Source organism: Pristis pectinata, chromosome 2, assembly GCF_009764475.1.
Source record: "Pristis pectinata isolate sPriPec2 chromosome 2, sPriPec2.1.pri, whole genome shotgun sequence".
In the NCBI taxonomy this organism is placed as follows: Eukaryota; Metazoa; Chordata; class Chondrichthyes; order Rhinopristiformes; family Pristidae; genus Pristis; species Pristis pectinata.
This window is the reverse complement of record NC_067406.1, coordinates 2528533-2543515: the sequence shown is the minus strand read 5'-3', so window position 1 is coordinate 2543515 and position 14983 is coordinate 2528533. Positions and strand designations below refer to the sequence as shown.

Here is a 14983-nt window from a genome sequence, read left to right as displayed (position 1 = left end):
AAGTCTATTTTAGTGCAAAGTGATCAAAGTGGTCCCAGGGTTGCTGTACTGAGGTAGTGATTAGGGTTGTGTCAGTTGGTTCAAGAACTGAATGTTTGAAGGGCAGTCAACGTCCCTGAACCTGGTGGTGTGGGACTTCAGGCTTCTGTGAGAAGACGGCACGGCCCGGATGGTGGGGATCTTTGATGATGGATGTTGCCTTCTTGAGGCAGCTCCTCCTGTAGATACTCCCGATGGTGGGGAGGGATGTGCCCGTGATGTATTGGGCAGAGTCCAGAGTTCTAGATCGGTTAACGGATTTTCAGAGTTGTGCTGGGAATCCGCATTCTCTCCAAGGCTGACCTTGCGGAATGCAGGGGGTGGGCAGGGATTACCCCGAGCTGTAAACCCCTGTTGGCTGATCTCGTTCCCCGCAGCATCGAGAGGATCATCACCCCGCGCCTGGCACTGACGGCGGCCGAGTTCCTGGCTTACCAATGTGAGAAGCATGTGCTGGTCATCCTGACGGACATGAGCTCCTACGCAGAGGCGCTGCGAGAGGTGAGCGGCGGGGTGTCCGGGCTGGGAGGGCAAGGGTGAGGGGTCAAAGTCGGTCAGACCAGAGGTGACAGCTAACTAGCAGAAGGTGAGGAGCAGGAGTAAGGTTGTTGGGTACCCAGAAGGTGGGGGGAAACTGGGGTGAATATAGAGCATAGAACAGCGCAGGAACAGGCCCTTCGGCCCACCGTGTCTATGCCGACCATGATGCTAATTTAAACTGCACACAATAGAACATAGAACAGCACAGCACAGAACAGGCCCTTCGGCCCACAATGTTGTGCCAACATATCTGTTCCATATCTACATGATATGATGCATGTCCCTCCGTTCCCTGCCTGTTCATGGATCTGTCTAAATGCCTTTCAAGTACCACGATCGTATCTTCCACCACCACCCCCCAGCAGCCCGTTCCAGGCACGCACCGCTCTCTGTGTAAAAAACTCACCCTACACATCTCCTTTAAGCTTTCCCCCTCTCACCTTAAATCTCTGCCCTCTAGTGTTTGACACCTCCACCCTGGAAAAAAGATTCTGGCTGTCTACTCTATCTATGCCTCTCATAATTTTATAAACCTCTATCAGGTCTCCCCTCAGCCTCCGACGCTCCAGAGAAAACAACCCAAGTTCATCCAACCTCTCCTTATAGCTCACACCCTCTAATCCAGGCAGCATCCTGGTGAACCTCTCCTGCGCCCTCTCCACAGCCCCCACACCCTTCCTGTAATTCAGAAACTTTCATCACATTTAAACACTGTGTGGACGTGACCTGCAGGGTTGTGGACCTGGTGCTGGAAGGTGGGATTTGGGACAGGTTCCGTGGCCAAATGGCCTCTATCCGTGCCAAAATCCTCTACAATTTGATGCTTCCGATAAGAGAGCAGCAGGGGATTTAACTGGAGACAATGACTCAAGTCGGCCAAGGCTGATTCCTGTTCTGGTGTTAGTCTGGTGGGATTGGCGCTGGTAATCGGTTCATTATTGTCACATGTACCAAGATACAGTGAAAAACTTCCGTGTGCACGTCCAGACAGATCATTCCATGCACAAGTACATCGAGGTAGTCCAAACACAAACAGAATGCAGAATAAGGTGTCACAGTTACAGAGAAAGTGCAGTGCAGGCAGACAATAAGGTGCAAGGTCATGACGAGGTAGATTGGGAGGTCAGGAGTTCATCTTTTAGCGTTTGAGAGGTCCATTCAGTAGTCTGATAACAGCGGGATAGAAGCTGTCCTTGAGCCTGGTGGTACGTGCTTTCAGGCTTTTGTATCTTCTGCCCGATGGGAGGGGGGAGAAGAGAGAACGTTCGGGGTGGGTGGGGTCTTTGATTATGTTGGCTGCTTTACCGAGGCAGCGAGAAGTGTAGACAGAGTCCGTGGAGGGGAGGCTGGTGTCCGTGACGCGCTGGGCTGTGTCCACAACTCTCTGCAGTTTCTTGCGGTCCCGTTGTGCTTTTGTTCAGCACTTGCTGCTGTATTTGTTGTATTGATTACCAGCAAACCAACAAACTTCCCTTTGTATGTCAGTGACAATAAACCTGATGCTGATTCTGACCACGTTCACTCTGGGAGCTTCACACCAGCGAGGAATTTCACTCCACCCCGGTGTACGTGACAACAAACTGATCTGATCTGACCTCAGCCTTCTGCCAGTTACTCACCCCACCAGGGTTTGACCTCTCCACCAGGGGAAACATTGCCTCCGTCCAACACCTCATCGTTGTACCTCAGCCTTCTGGGCTCCAGAGGAGAGAAGCCCACCCTGTGCAATCTCTCCTCGTCCCTCCGACATCCTCCTGACACCCCCAACTCCGATTCCCTGCTGTAGCCGAGGGGCAGTGGGAGGGGGTGGGACACGGCGGAGGAAGGGGAAGGCCGACCACCCACCCGATCCTGTCTGTGACCAACCTGCCTCACACACTGGCTTCAGCCCTGAGACCATTTGGCCTTCCCTGTCCCTGCTGGCTCACCGGGGGGGTGGGCCAGGGTTGGGCAGTCACAGACCAACGGAGGTCAGGGCTGGGGTCAGACCTCCATCTCACCTCAGCCCCCACTCCATCCCTCCCTCCCTCCCTCCCTCCTCATCACAGGGCTTCAGGAACAACAGATGGGCTGCTGGCAAGGGGGGAGGGGGGTCGGGGTAATTATACCGCTGCCAGGGGATAGGATTGGAGACGGGCCGAATGTCTTCCACTCACTAAGGTTCGTGCTTGAAGTGGTGCCAGAATGTGGCGGTGAGTCTAATGTCGTCTGTGTGTCTCCCTCCCCATCCTTCACCCCCTTCTCCACAACCACCCCCCCACCTCGGACCTACCCCCACCTTGGGGTCCTTCCCCAAAAACCCTGCACACACTGATCCCACCCCCACCACCCCTCCCTCTCACCCCCACCCCCAATCCCACCCCCATTGGGCCCCTCCTCACCCCCACACCCTCCCTTACACCCCACTCCTTCCACCCAACCCCTCCCTCTCCCACCCCATCCCCTACCCCTGATCTCACCCCCATGCCCTCCTTCTCACCCCACCCCCGGCCCCACCCCCACTACTCTCCTCCCAACCACCCAACCCCCCGTCCCACCTCAACCCCCACCCCATCCCACCCCTGATTCCACCCAACAACCCCTTCACCCCCACTCCCAACTCCACTCTCTCCCTCCCCCTGCCACTCCCCTCCATCTCCCCCGCCCCATTCACCCCCTCCCTCCCCCTCCCCCCACAGGTGTCTGCAGCCCGGGAGGAGGTCCCTGGCCGGCGGGGGTTCCCGGGATACATGTACACCGACCTGGCGACCATCTATGAGCGAGCGGGGCGTGTGGAGGGACGAGCCGGCTCCATCACACAGATCCCCATCCTCACCATGCCCAACGACGGTCAGTCTGCCCCCTCCCCCCCCCAGGATCTCCCACCCCCCAGTGACCCTGCACACCCCCTCCTCAGGGGGTCTCGGGGCGTCCAGCACAGGGGGTCCGTCAGTCAACGTGGCTGTCACCAGATAGAACCAGGCCGTCCAGAGGAGGCTGCAGCCCTCACTTGCTGAACTGAAGGGGCTGCCCCTCACCTTCTGGTTGCATTTTAGCCCCACCCTCTTCGTATTTGGTCACCCCCTGCGGAGGGGGCGGGGTGGGGAGTTGGAGGGGAGATGTCCTGGTGACCTTGCTCCTGGGCCCGGCCGAACTAGCTATCCGCGGGTCACACTGAAGGCCACGCCTGAGCTGACTGCCTGGTCACCTTCAGGGGGTACATCCGTGCATGGGCGTCCCTGGAGAGAGTATGCAGTGTCCACGGGCACCATGGGGGTCTCCTGGGACAGTTGGGCACCGCAGGAGACAAACTGCGTCTTGGATGAGGATGGGAATGTTCTAATTTAGTCGGTGTTTCGTTATTGTTGCAGTTACTAGTGTCCCGTTGTAGTACTTGAAATAAACTTGTTTCTGTTAAAGTAAAAGCAGAGAGACAGAGTGTGTCACGACGGACAGAGCCACACATTCCAGGCAGAGCAGGGCAGACCAGACGGGGTGTGACAGACCAGAGAGACCAGACATATCTGCATCAGTGCCCCGGTGGGGAAGGAACATGTAGCCATGCAGGGGGCGAGGGGCTGTACTCACGCTCTGCCCTCTGCAGTTGAATAGCCACAGGTGCGGTCTGAGCCCTGTGTGAAGGTGGGTTAGTTGCTGGTGGTATACGAGCAAGCGGTCTGACACACCCACCTCCCATAGCTCCGCCCACAACCTCAGGGCAGCCAGTGGGACGCTTAGAAGAGCAGTCACTGCCATAAGGTGGGACACACAGCAAGATCCCGTAGGCAGTGCGGTGATGATGACCAGACGATTTGTTTCAGCGGTGTTGAGGGAAGGAATAAATATTGGCCACAGCTCCCTGAGGAGGACAGCCACAGTGCCCCACAATGTCAGTCCTCCTGCCCTGGTCACCCAGCTACAGGAAGGATGTGATTAAACTGGGGAGGGTGCAGGACGGATTCACAGGATGGTCCCAGGACTGGAGGGCTTGGGGTACAGGGAGAACATAGGCCATAGAACAGTACAGCACAGGAACAGGCTCTTCAGCCCTCCATGTCTGTGCTGAACGAATTAAACTAGTAATTAAACACCTAACTAAACTAATCCCACACAATATCCATCTCCCTCCATTCCCTGCACATCCATGTGCCTGTCTAAGAGCCTCAGAAGAAAGGGACATCCCTTTAGAACAGAGATGAGGAGGAATTTCTTCAGCCAGAGGGCGGTGAATCTGTGGAATTCGTTGCCACAGACGGCTGTGGAGGCCAAGTCATTGGGTGTATTTAAGGCAGAGATTGATAGGTTCTTGATTGGTAAGGGGGGGGCGTTAAGAGTTACGGGGAGAAGACAGAAGAATGAGATTGAATCAAAAATATAATCAGCCATGATTGAAGGGCCGAGCAGACTCGATGGGCTGAATGGCCTGATTCTGCTCCTGTGTCCTATGGTCTATGATCTCGTGTGCCTAACTGAGAGGCTGGACAGGCTGGGACTGTTTTCCCTGGAGCGAAGGAGGCTGAGGGGTGACCTTATAGAAAGACATAAAATCATGAGGGGCACAGGTAAGGTGGATAGTCACAGGGTAGGGGAGTGTAAAACTAGAGAGCTTTAGTTTAAGGTGAGAGGGGCAAGGTTTAAAGGGGACCTGAGCGGCAAGTTTTTCCACACAGAGAGTGGTGGGCGTGTGGAACGAGCTGCCAGAGGAAGCGGTAGAGGTGGGGACAATTACAGTGTTTAAAAGACATTTGGACAGGTCCATTGGTATTGATTTATTATTGTCACTTGTACCGAGGTACAGTGAAAAACTGTATACCGATCGTACAGATCAATTCATTACACAGTGCAGTTACATTGAGTTAGTACAGAGTGCATTGATGTAGTACAGGTAAAAACAGTAACAGTACAGAGTAAAGTGTCACAGCTACAGAGAAAGTGCAGTGCAATAAGGTGCAAGGTCACAGCAAGGTAGATCGTGAGGTCATAGTCCATCTCATTGTATCAGGGAACCGTTCAATAGTCTTATCACAGTGGGGTAGAAGCTGTCCTTAAGTCTGGTGGTACGTGTCCTCAGGCTCCTGTATCTTCTACCTGATGGAAGAGGAGAGAAGAGAGAATGTCCTGGGTGGGTGGGGTCTTTGATTATGCCGGCTGCTTCATCAAGACGAGAAGTAAAGACAGAGTCCAAGGAGGGGAGGCTGGTGTCTGTGATGCACTGGGCTGTGTCCACAACTCTCTGCAGCTTCTTGCGGTCCTGGGCAGAGCAGTTGCCGTACCAAGCCGTGATACATCTGGATAGGATGCTTTCTATGGATAGGAAAGGTCTAGAGGGATATGGGCCAAAGGCAGGCAAATGGGATTAGTTTAAGTAGACAACTTGGTCAACATGGAGGAGTTTCAGTGCTGTGTGACTCGACATTGTGGAGCCTCGACATTGCGTGAGGGAGCAGGCAGGGCCTTGGGGTAGGGTCGTCTGTGGAATCTGTCCTCTCCCACCGCACAGCGCTGGAAGCAACAGCAGGTCCCTGGAGACAATCCGTGGTGTGGTGGACTGACGCTCCTGGGGACGGGAAGGGAGGTGGGAGCCTTTGGCGGGGCTATAACAGTGTGGGGGTCTTCCATCCGTTGCAGACATCACCCACCCCATCCCGGACCTGACCGGCTTCATCACCGAGGGACAGATCTACGTGGACAGGCAGCTGCACAACAGGCAGGTGGGTGCCTCCCTCACACCCACAGTCCCACCAGTGGGGGGTGGGGAGTGTTCGGGGATGGGACGGAGCCGATCCCCAGCTGAGGATCCCCATCCACAGCCCTCACAGAGTGGAAGACAGTGGGAACCCCAATGTCTCCCACAGACTCCTGATGGGGTGATGGCTGGGGGTGAGGGTGATGGGTGGGGGTGATGGGTGGGGGCGATGGGAGGGGGTGGGTGGGGGTAATGGTTGAGGTGGGTGGGGGTGATGGGTGGGGGTGGGTGGGGGTGGGTGGGGGTGATGGGTGGGGGCGATGGGTGAGGTGGGTGGGGGTGGGTGGGGGTGATGGGTGAGGTGGGTGGGGGTGGGTGGGGGTGATGGGTGGGGGCGATGGGTGAGGTGGGTGGGGGTGATGGGTGGGGGTGGGTGGGGGTGGGTGGGGGTGATGGGTGGGGGCGGTGGGTGGGGGTGATGGGTGAGGTGGGTGGGGGTGGGTGGGGGTGATGGGTGGGGGCGATGGGTGTGGGTGGGGGTGGGTGGGGGTGGGTGGGGGTGATGGGTGGGGGCGATGGGTGTGGGTGGGGGTGGGTGGGGGTGGGTGGGGGTGATGGGTGAGGTGGGTGGGGGTGGGTGGGGGTGGGTGGGGGTGATGGGTGAGGTGGGTGGGGGTGGGTGGGGGTGGGTGGGGGTGATGGGTGAGGTGGGTGGGGGTGATGGGTGGGGGTGGGTGGGGGTGGGTGGGGTGATGGGTGGGGCGATGGGTGGGGGTGGGTGGGGGTGATGGGTGAGGTGGGTGGGGGTGGGTGGGGGTGGGTGGGGGTGATGGGTGAGGTGGGTGGGGGTGGGTGGGGGTGGGTGGGGGTGATGGGTGAGGTGGGTGGGGGTGGGTGGGGGTGGGTGGGGGTGATGGGTGAGGTGGGTGGGGGTGATGGGTGGGGGTGGGTGGGGGTGGGTGGGGTGATGGGTGGGGCGATGGGTGGGGGGTGGGTGGGGGTGATGGGTGAGGTGGGTGGGGGTGGGTGGGGGTGGGTGGGGGTGATGGGTGAGGTGGGTGGGGGTGGGTGGGGGTGGGTGGGGTGATGGGTGAGGTGGGTGGGGGTGGGTGGGGGTGGGTGGGGGTGATGGGTGAGGTGGGTGGGGGTGGGTGGGGGTGGGTTGGGGTGATGGGTGGGGTGGGTGGGGGTGGGTGGGGGTGATGGGTGGGGGTGGGTGGAGGTGGGAGTGGGGTTGGGAGAATGAGGAGCAGGTGATTATTTCCCACTGTTCTGTAGGGTCCCGTGGGTGGGTGGGGGGGTGGGGGGTGACAGGGACCCACTGCTACCCCTGGTTCACACCTCTCACACCAAGCGGTTTGTGCCACCTCCAGATCTACCCACCCATCAACGTGCTGCCCTCACTGTCCCGTCTGATGAAGTCGGCCATCGGGGAGGGCATGACTCGGAAGGACCACGCGGAGGTGTCCAACCAGCTGGTGAGGAGACGCCGTCAGCCCAGAGCACACGGCCGAGCAGAGTGACGGGTCTGGGGGGGTGTTGGGTGGGATATGACTGGTGGTGATTGAAAGAGTGGGGCCACAGGATTCTCCCCCTCCCTCTCCCCCTCTCCCTCCCTCTCCCCCTCTCCCTCCCTCTCTCCCTCTCTCCCCCCTCTCTCACTCTCTCTCTCTCTCTCTCTCTCTCTCTCTCTCTCTCTCTCTCCCTCTCTCTCCCTCCCTCTCTCTCTCCCTCTCCCCCTCTCTCTCCCTCTCTCCCTCTCTCCCCCTCTCTCCCCCCCTCTCTCTCTCTCCCTCTCTCTCCCTCCCTCTCTCTCTCCCTCTCCCCCTCTCTCTCCCTCTCTCCCTCTCTCTCTCTCTCTCTCCCTCTCTCTCTCCCTCTCTCTTCCTCCCTCTCTCTCTCCCTCCCCCCCCCTTCCTTCACTTCCCCCGCCTCTCTCCCTCTCTCTCCGCACCCTCCCTCCATCCCTCTGATGCCTGTAGTTCCTCTCCCAGTATGCCTGCTATGCCATTGGGAAGGATGTCCAGGCGATGAAGGCAGTGGTTGGTGAAGAGGCGCTGACTTCCGACGACCTCCTCTATCTGGAATTCCTGCAGAAATTTGAGAAGAATTTCATCTCCCAAGGTAAGAACAGCCCAGAGCGAGTGTCCCGGGGTGCGACAGACCCTTCGGGGGAACCAGAGTGACCCAGGGTCTCACCCTGAGCTCACAGCAGGGAGGCTGGCACAGTAGTAGAGTCTGCCTCACTTCTGAGACCCAGGTTCAATCCTGACCTCTGGTGCTGTCTGTGTGGAATTTGCACGTACTGCCTGTGACCACAACGATGTACATTGTGAGGTCAAGAGTCCACCGTGTAAGAGGTCTGTTCAAGAGTCTGATAACAGTGGGATAGAAGATGAGATAAGATATCTTTATTAGTCACACATACACTGAAACACACAGTGAAATGCATCTTTTGCGTAGTGTTCTGGGGGCAGCCCGCAAGTGTCGCCACGCTTCTGGCGCCAACATAGCACGCCCACAACTTCCTAACCTGTACGTCTTTGGAATGTGGGAGGAAACCGGAGCACCCGGAGGAAACCCACGCAGTCACGGGGAGAACATACAAACCCCTTACAGACAGCGGCCAGAATTGAACATGGGTCGCTGGCGCTGTAATAGCGTTACGCTAACTGCTACACTACCCTGCCTGCCCTCACACTAACGTGCCTGAAGCTATCCCTGAGCCTGGTGATACGTGTTCTCATGTTTTTGTATCTTCAGCACGATGGGAGGGGGGAGAAGAGAGAATGTCCGGGGTGGGTGGGGTCTTTGATTATGCTGGCTGCTTTCCCGAGGCAGCAGTGCAAATGGTTGGTGAAGACTCAGGCTGAAGGGCTTCTTTATGTTCTGTGTGACTCCACGACGACCTACCCCAACTTTTCAAAGAAACTATTCCAAATATATTCAGCCCAAGTGGCTGCCTGGCCTCCTCCTATCCCAGTGTCACAGTCCAGAGGGGCCGAATCGGCCGCTGCCCCCTGACGGGTGCGTTGTGTTGCAGGTCCGTACGAGAACCGCTCCATCTTCGACTCCCTGGACATCGGCTGGCAGCTGCTGCGGATCTTCCCCAGGGAGATGCTGAAGCGCATCCCGGCAAACATCGTGTCAGAGTTCTACCCCCGGGAGTCCCGCGAGAGCAAGGAGGAGAGTGGGACCCACCTGTGAGAGTCCGCCCCAGACCCCCTGACTCCCCTCCTTCCCCTCCACCCTCCCCTCCCAGAGCACACCCATTGTCCTGGCCACCACCCTACTCCCTGTGTTACTCCTGGAACATGGACGTCACCGGGCAGGTGGGCATTTATTGCACCATTGCAGGTGCCCCTGGAGTGGGTGCCTTCCCCAGCCATTCCAGAGGGCATTCCGGAGGCATCCCTCTGGTGTCTGGGAGTCACCTGTCGCCCGACCAGAAAGGAGGACAGATTTCCTTCCCGGGAGGTCACTCATGAAGCAGGTGGACCATGACAACCTGTACAAGTCGTCCTCCAGTTAGAACATAGAACATAGAACACTATAGCACAGTACAGGCCCTTCGGCCCACAATGTTGTGCCGACATTTTACCCCGCTCTAAGATCTATCTAACCCTTCCCTCCCACATAGCCCCCCATTTCTCTATCATTCATGTGTCTATCTAAGATTCTCTTAAATGTCCCTAATGTATCTGCCCCCATAACCTCTGCCGGCAGTGTGTTCCACACACCCACCACTCTCTGACATCCCCCTTATACCTTCCTCCAATCACCTTAAAATTATGCCCCCTCGTGTGAGCCATTATCACCCTGGGAAAAAGTCTCTGACTGTCCACTCGATCTATGCCTCTTATCATCTTGTGCACCTCTATCAAGTCACCTCTCATCCCCCTTCTCTCCAAAGAGAAAAGCCCCCGCTCGCTCAACCTATCCTCATAAGACATGCTCTCCAATCCAGGCAGCATCCTGGTAAATCTCCTCTGCAGCCTCTCTAAAGCTTCCACATCCTTCCTATAATGAGGCGACCAGAACTGAACACAATACTCCAAGTGTGGTCTAACCAGAGTTCTATAGAGCTGCAACATTACCTCGCGGCTTTTGAACTCAATACCCCGACTAATGAAGGCCAACACACCATACGCCTTCTTAACAACCCTATCGACCTGCGTGGCCACCTTGAGGGATCTATGGACATGGAGCCCAAGATCCCTCTGTTCCTCCACACTGCTAAGAGTCCTGCCTTTAACCTTGTATTCTGCCTTCGAATTTGATCTCCCGAAGTGTATCACTTCACACTAATCCAGGTTGAACTCCATCTGCCACTTCTCAGCCCAGCTCTGCATATCCTTTTGTAATCTATGGCAACCTTCTACACTAAGTTACACAAGATCTTGCAACAGAGTTAGGCCATTCGGCCCATCGAGTCTGTCCTGCCATTCAATCATGGTTGTTTTTTTTCAACCCTATTCTCGCACCTTCTCCCTGTAACCCTTAACCCCCTCACCAATCAAGAATCTATCAATCTCTGCCTTAAATACACCCAACGACTTGGCCTCCACAGCCGTCTGTGGCAACAAATTCCACAGACTCGCCACCCTCTGGCTGAAGAAATTCCTCTTCGTCTCAGTTCTAAAGGGACGTCCCTTTACTCTGAGGCTGTGCCCTCGGATCCTGGACTCTCCCACTGATGGAAACATCCTCTCCACGTCCGCTCTATCCAGGTAGGTTTCAGTGAGATCCCCACTCATCCTTCTGAACTCCACTGAGTACAGACCCAGAGACATTGAACGCTCCTGGACCATTACACAAGGGCTCTGTTCCTGAGAACTGTCCCTAATCCAATGTCTCCCTAAGTCAGAAACATCCATTCTCTGCAGCTACCCGTGTTGTATCGCGCTCTATGTACTTGACATGCTTCTTTCATTTCATTGAATAATCATGGAACACAGAACAGTCCAGCACAAGAACAGGCCCTTCAGCCCACCATGTCTGTGCTGACTGTGAGGCCAATTTAAACTGCACATCTGCCTGCACAGGGTCGGTATCCCTCCATTCCCTGCCTGTTCATGTGTCTGTCTCAGTGCCTGTTAAACATTGCTATCAAAGCACCTTAACACCACACATAATTAAACAAGTGTAATCGTTTGTTCTCCCTGCCCGACAGCACAGTGGGATCACCAGAAGGACTTCAGTAGTTGAAGAGGGCAGCTCACCACCACCTCCTCAGGGGCAGTTAGCGACAGGCAATAAATGCTGGTCTTGCCCATGTCAGCCACATCCTGAGAATATATCTTTTTAAAAAGCCACACCAGGGTCCTTCTGAGCCCCCCCAGCCTGTATCCCCGCCTCTGAGCCCCCCCAGTCTGAGTATCCCCGCCTCTGAGCCCCCCAGTCTGTATCCCCACCTCTGAACCCCCCCCAGTCTATCCCCACCTCTGGGCTCCCCCAGCCTGAGTATCCCCACCTCTGAGCCCCCCCAGTCTGAGTATCCCCACCTCTTGAGACCCCCCAGCCTGAGTATCCCCAGCTCTGAACCCCCCCCCCCAGTCTAAGTATCCCCACCTCTGGGCTCCCCCAGCCTGAGTATCCCACCTCTGGGCTCCCCCAGCCTGAGTATCCCCACCTCTGTCCCCCCCAGCCTGAGTATCCCACCTCTGAGCCCCCCCAGCCTGAGCATCCCTGCCTCCGAGCCCCCCAGCCACAGGGCTGTGGGACTGCAGTCACCGACAGGCCCAGACCCCAGTGAACCAGCTCTGGGCTTTTCCAGCCTTGTGGCCCCTTCTCTCTGGGAGGTGATGTTGGCACAGTGAGCTCTCAGGAACAAGCGGTGCTGCAACACAGTGATGACCCTCCCTGGGACAATGACACCCCACCACCACCCCCATCAATCCAGCCCACCCACTCTTCCTCAGAATGTTGATGTGCTTTAATCGGACGGATTTTGACATCTGAATATATTTGAGTTGATTCTTTGTACTGAATGAAGCAAAGCTTAGAGTTACAATTCCAAATGCCACTGATTTCAAATCTGCTCATGTTATTTTTGATCACACTCTCTATGTAACAACTAATAAAGCCCTTAAGTGTGCTGCCCTTGTCTCTGTGTGGTTCAGGCAGATTAAAGGCTCCACAAGTGATGCTGGGAATACTCTCAGCAGCCTGAGAAACATCTGCAGGAAGAGAAACGGAGTTAAATGTTTCCGGTCAGTGACCTACGGTAGAACTGGAACTCTGAAGCTGTCAAGAGAGGGAGGAGCAGAGAGAACAAGGTTGAGTTTGTGTGCACGTCCATGTGTGCACAGGTGCAATGATAAACTTACTTGCAGCAGCATCACAGGCACAGAGCATCAGATAAGCAGCATTCACAAGAAAAACATAAGCAGAAATGATAGTTTATACAAGAAAGAACACAAAAAAAAGTCCATTTGAGTTCAGAGTGGTCCCAGTGTTGCTGTACTGAGGTAGTGATTAGGGTTGTGTTGGTCGGTTCAAGAACTGAATGGTTGAAGGGAAGTAGCTGTTCCTGAACCTGGTGGTGTGGGACTTCAGGCTTCTGTACCTCCTGCCCGATGGGAGCTGCGAGAAGATGGCACGGCCCGGATGGTGGGGATCTTTGATGATGGATGTTGCCTTCTTGAGGCAGCGCCTCCTGTAGATACTCCCGATGGTGGGGAGGGATGTGCCCATGGTGAATCCATGAGATGTGGAGCCTGACAAGTGTTGCAAATAGAACATGGAACATACCACACAGAACACAGACCAGTACAGCACAGGAACAGGCCCACACTGTCTACACCAAAAGCAATGCCAGACTAAACTAAATCTCTGCCTGTCCATAATCCATATCCCTCCATTCTCTGCATATCCATGTGTCCATCTAACAGCCTTTTAACCACCACAATCGTACCTGCGTCCACCACCACCCCAGGCAGCCCGTTCCAGGCACCCACCGCTCTCTGTGTAAAAAACTGACGCTGCACATCTCCTTTGAACTTCCCCCTCTCACCTTCAGTGCACGTGCTCTAGTGTATGACATTTCAACCCTGGGAAAAAGATTCTGACTCTATCTATGCCTCTCATAATTTTATCAACTTCTTTCAGGTCTCCCCTCAGCCTCCACCGCTCCAGAGAGAACAACCCAAGTTTGTCCAACCTCTCCTTATAGCTCATACCCTCTAATCCAGGCAGCATCCTGGTGAACCTCTTCTGCACCCTCTCCAAAGCCTCCACATCCTTCCTGTAATGGGGTGACCAGAACTGCACACAATACTCCATATGAGGCCTAACCAAAGGTTTATACAGCAGCAATGTGACTTCCTGACTGATACTCAATGCCCTGACAAGTGAAGGCATGCATAGCATACGGCTTCTTTACCACCCTATCTACTTGTGAGTAGAAATCTGAAGTAAAAGCGAATTGGTATTAGAATTGGTTTATTATTGTCACTTGTACCGAGGTACAGTGAAAAACTTGTCTTGAATACCAATCGTACAGGTCAATTGTACGATCAGTGCAGTTACATTGAGTTAGTACAGAGTGCATTGAGGTAGTACAGGTAAAAACAATAACAGTACAGAGTAAAGTGTCACAGCTACAGAGGAAGTGCAGTGCAGGTAGACTATAACATGCAAGGTCTCAACAAGGTAGATTGTGAGGTCAAGAGTCCATCTCGTCGTATAAGGGAACCATTCAATAGTAATAGTCTTATTCCAGCAGTTGTATGATTCTTGACTTAGAACTCTAGGGATGTGTACAATCCCTCGGCGGGCACTAACCCCGCTGTAGATAGCTATCACCCATCCCTACATGGAACAGTCCCTGGTTTGGTCCTCTCTCCCAGAGATTGGAGTCCCAGATGACCAGCTCCTGGTCTCTCCAGGCAGCCTAGGTAACCTGAGCCTCTTATCACCACACAACGCACAAACAGGCCATGCGGCCCATCGAGTCCACACTGACTAGAAGTGCTAATGTCCCATCAACCCAGCTGCTTCTGGTAAGGAGGGTTAAAGTCAGCATCAGAATCGGGATCACCACTGGTATCCAGCACCACCAATCTCCAGTTTTCCCAGTAATTCTGTAGGACCGAGGTTCCCTGAAAGTGGAGTCACAGGCAGACAGGGTGGTGAAGAAGGCGTTTGGCACACTGGCCTTCATCAGTCAGGGCAGTGAGATGTTGCCAGGACTTGAGGATCTGAGTTATAGGGAGAGGTTGGACAGGCTGGGACTTTATTCAGAGTGTAGGAGACTGAGGGGTGATCTTATAGAGGTGTATAAAATCAGGAGGGACATAGTTAGGGTGAATGCACTCAGTCTTTTCCCCAGGGTTGGGGAATCAAGAACTAGAGGGCACAGGTTTAAGGTGAGAGGGAAGACATTTAATGGGAACCCGAGGGGCAACTTTTTCACGCAGAGGGTGGTGCATATATGGAACGAGCTGCCACAGGAAGTGGGTGAGGCAGGTACGTTAACAACATTTAACAGACACTCGGACAGGTCCACGGATAGGAAAGGTTTAGAGGGATATGGGCCAAACGCAGGCAAATGGAAACAACACACAAAATGCTGGAGGAACTCAGCAGGTCAGGCAGCATCCATGGAGGGAGATGGAGAGTCGACGTTTTGGGTTGAGACTCTTATTCGGGACTGGAAAGACAGAGGGGAGATAGCCTGTATAAGAGGATTGGGGGGGGGGTGGTGGGGAGATTGGGGGGGAGGGAGGAGCAAGAGAT

The 14983-nt window shown here is 55.1% G+C and overlaps 1 protein-coding gene across 1 annotated transcript in view; it reads left to right on the top strand.

Moving 5' to 3' along the window:
* The window catches only part of LOC127583399 (V-type proton ATPase subunit B-like), a 50762-nt gene extending 38421 nt beyond the window's left edge, over positions 1-12341 (top strand). Inside the window, exons 9-14 of the mRNA XM_052039350.1 lie at positions 417-540; positions 3258-3408; positions 6187-6269; positions 7618-7722; positions 8239-8368; positions 9288-12341. Of these exons, the coding sequence (XP_051895310.1) occupies positions 417-540; positions 3258-3408; positions 6187-6269; positions 7618-7722; positions 8239-8368; positions 9288-9451 (757 nt within the window). The 3' untranslated portion in view covers positions 9452-12341. The remainder of the gene's footprint in view (positions 1-416; positions 541-3257; positions 3409-6186; positions 6270-7617; positions 7723-8238; positions 8369-9287) is intronic.
* The last annotated feature ends 2642 nt before the right edge of the window (positions 12342-14983 follow it).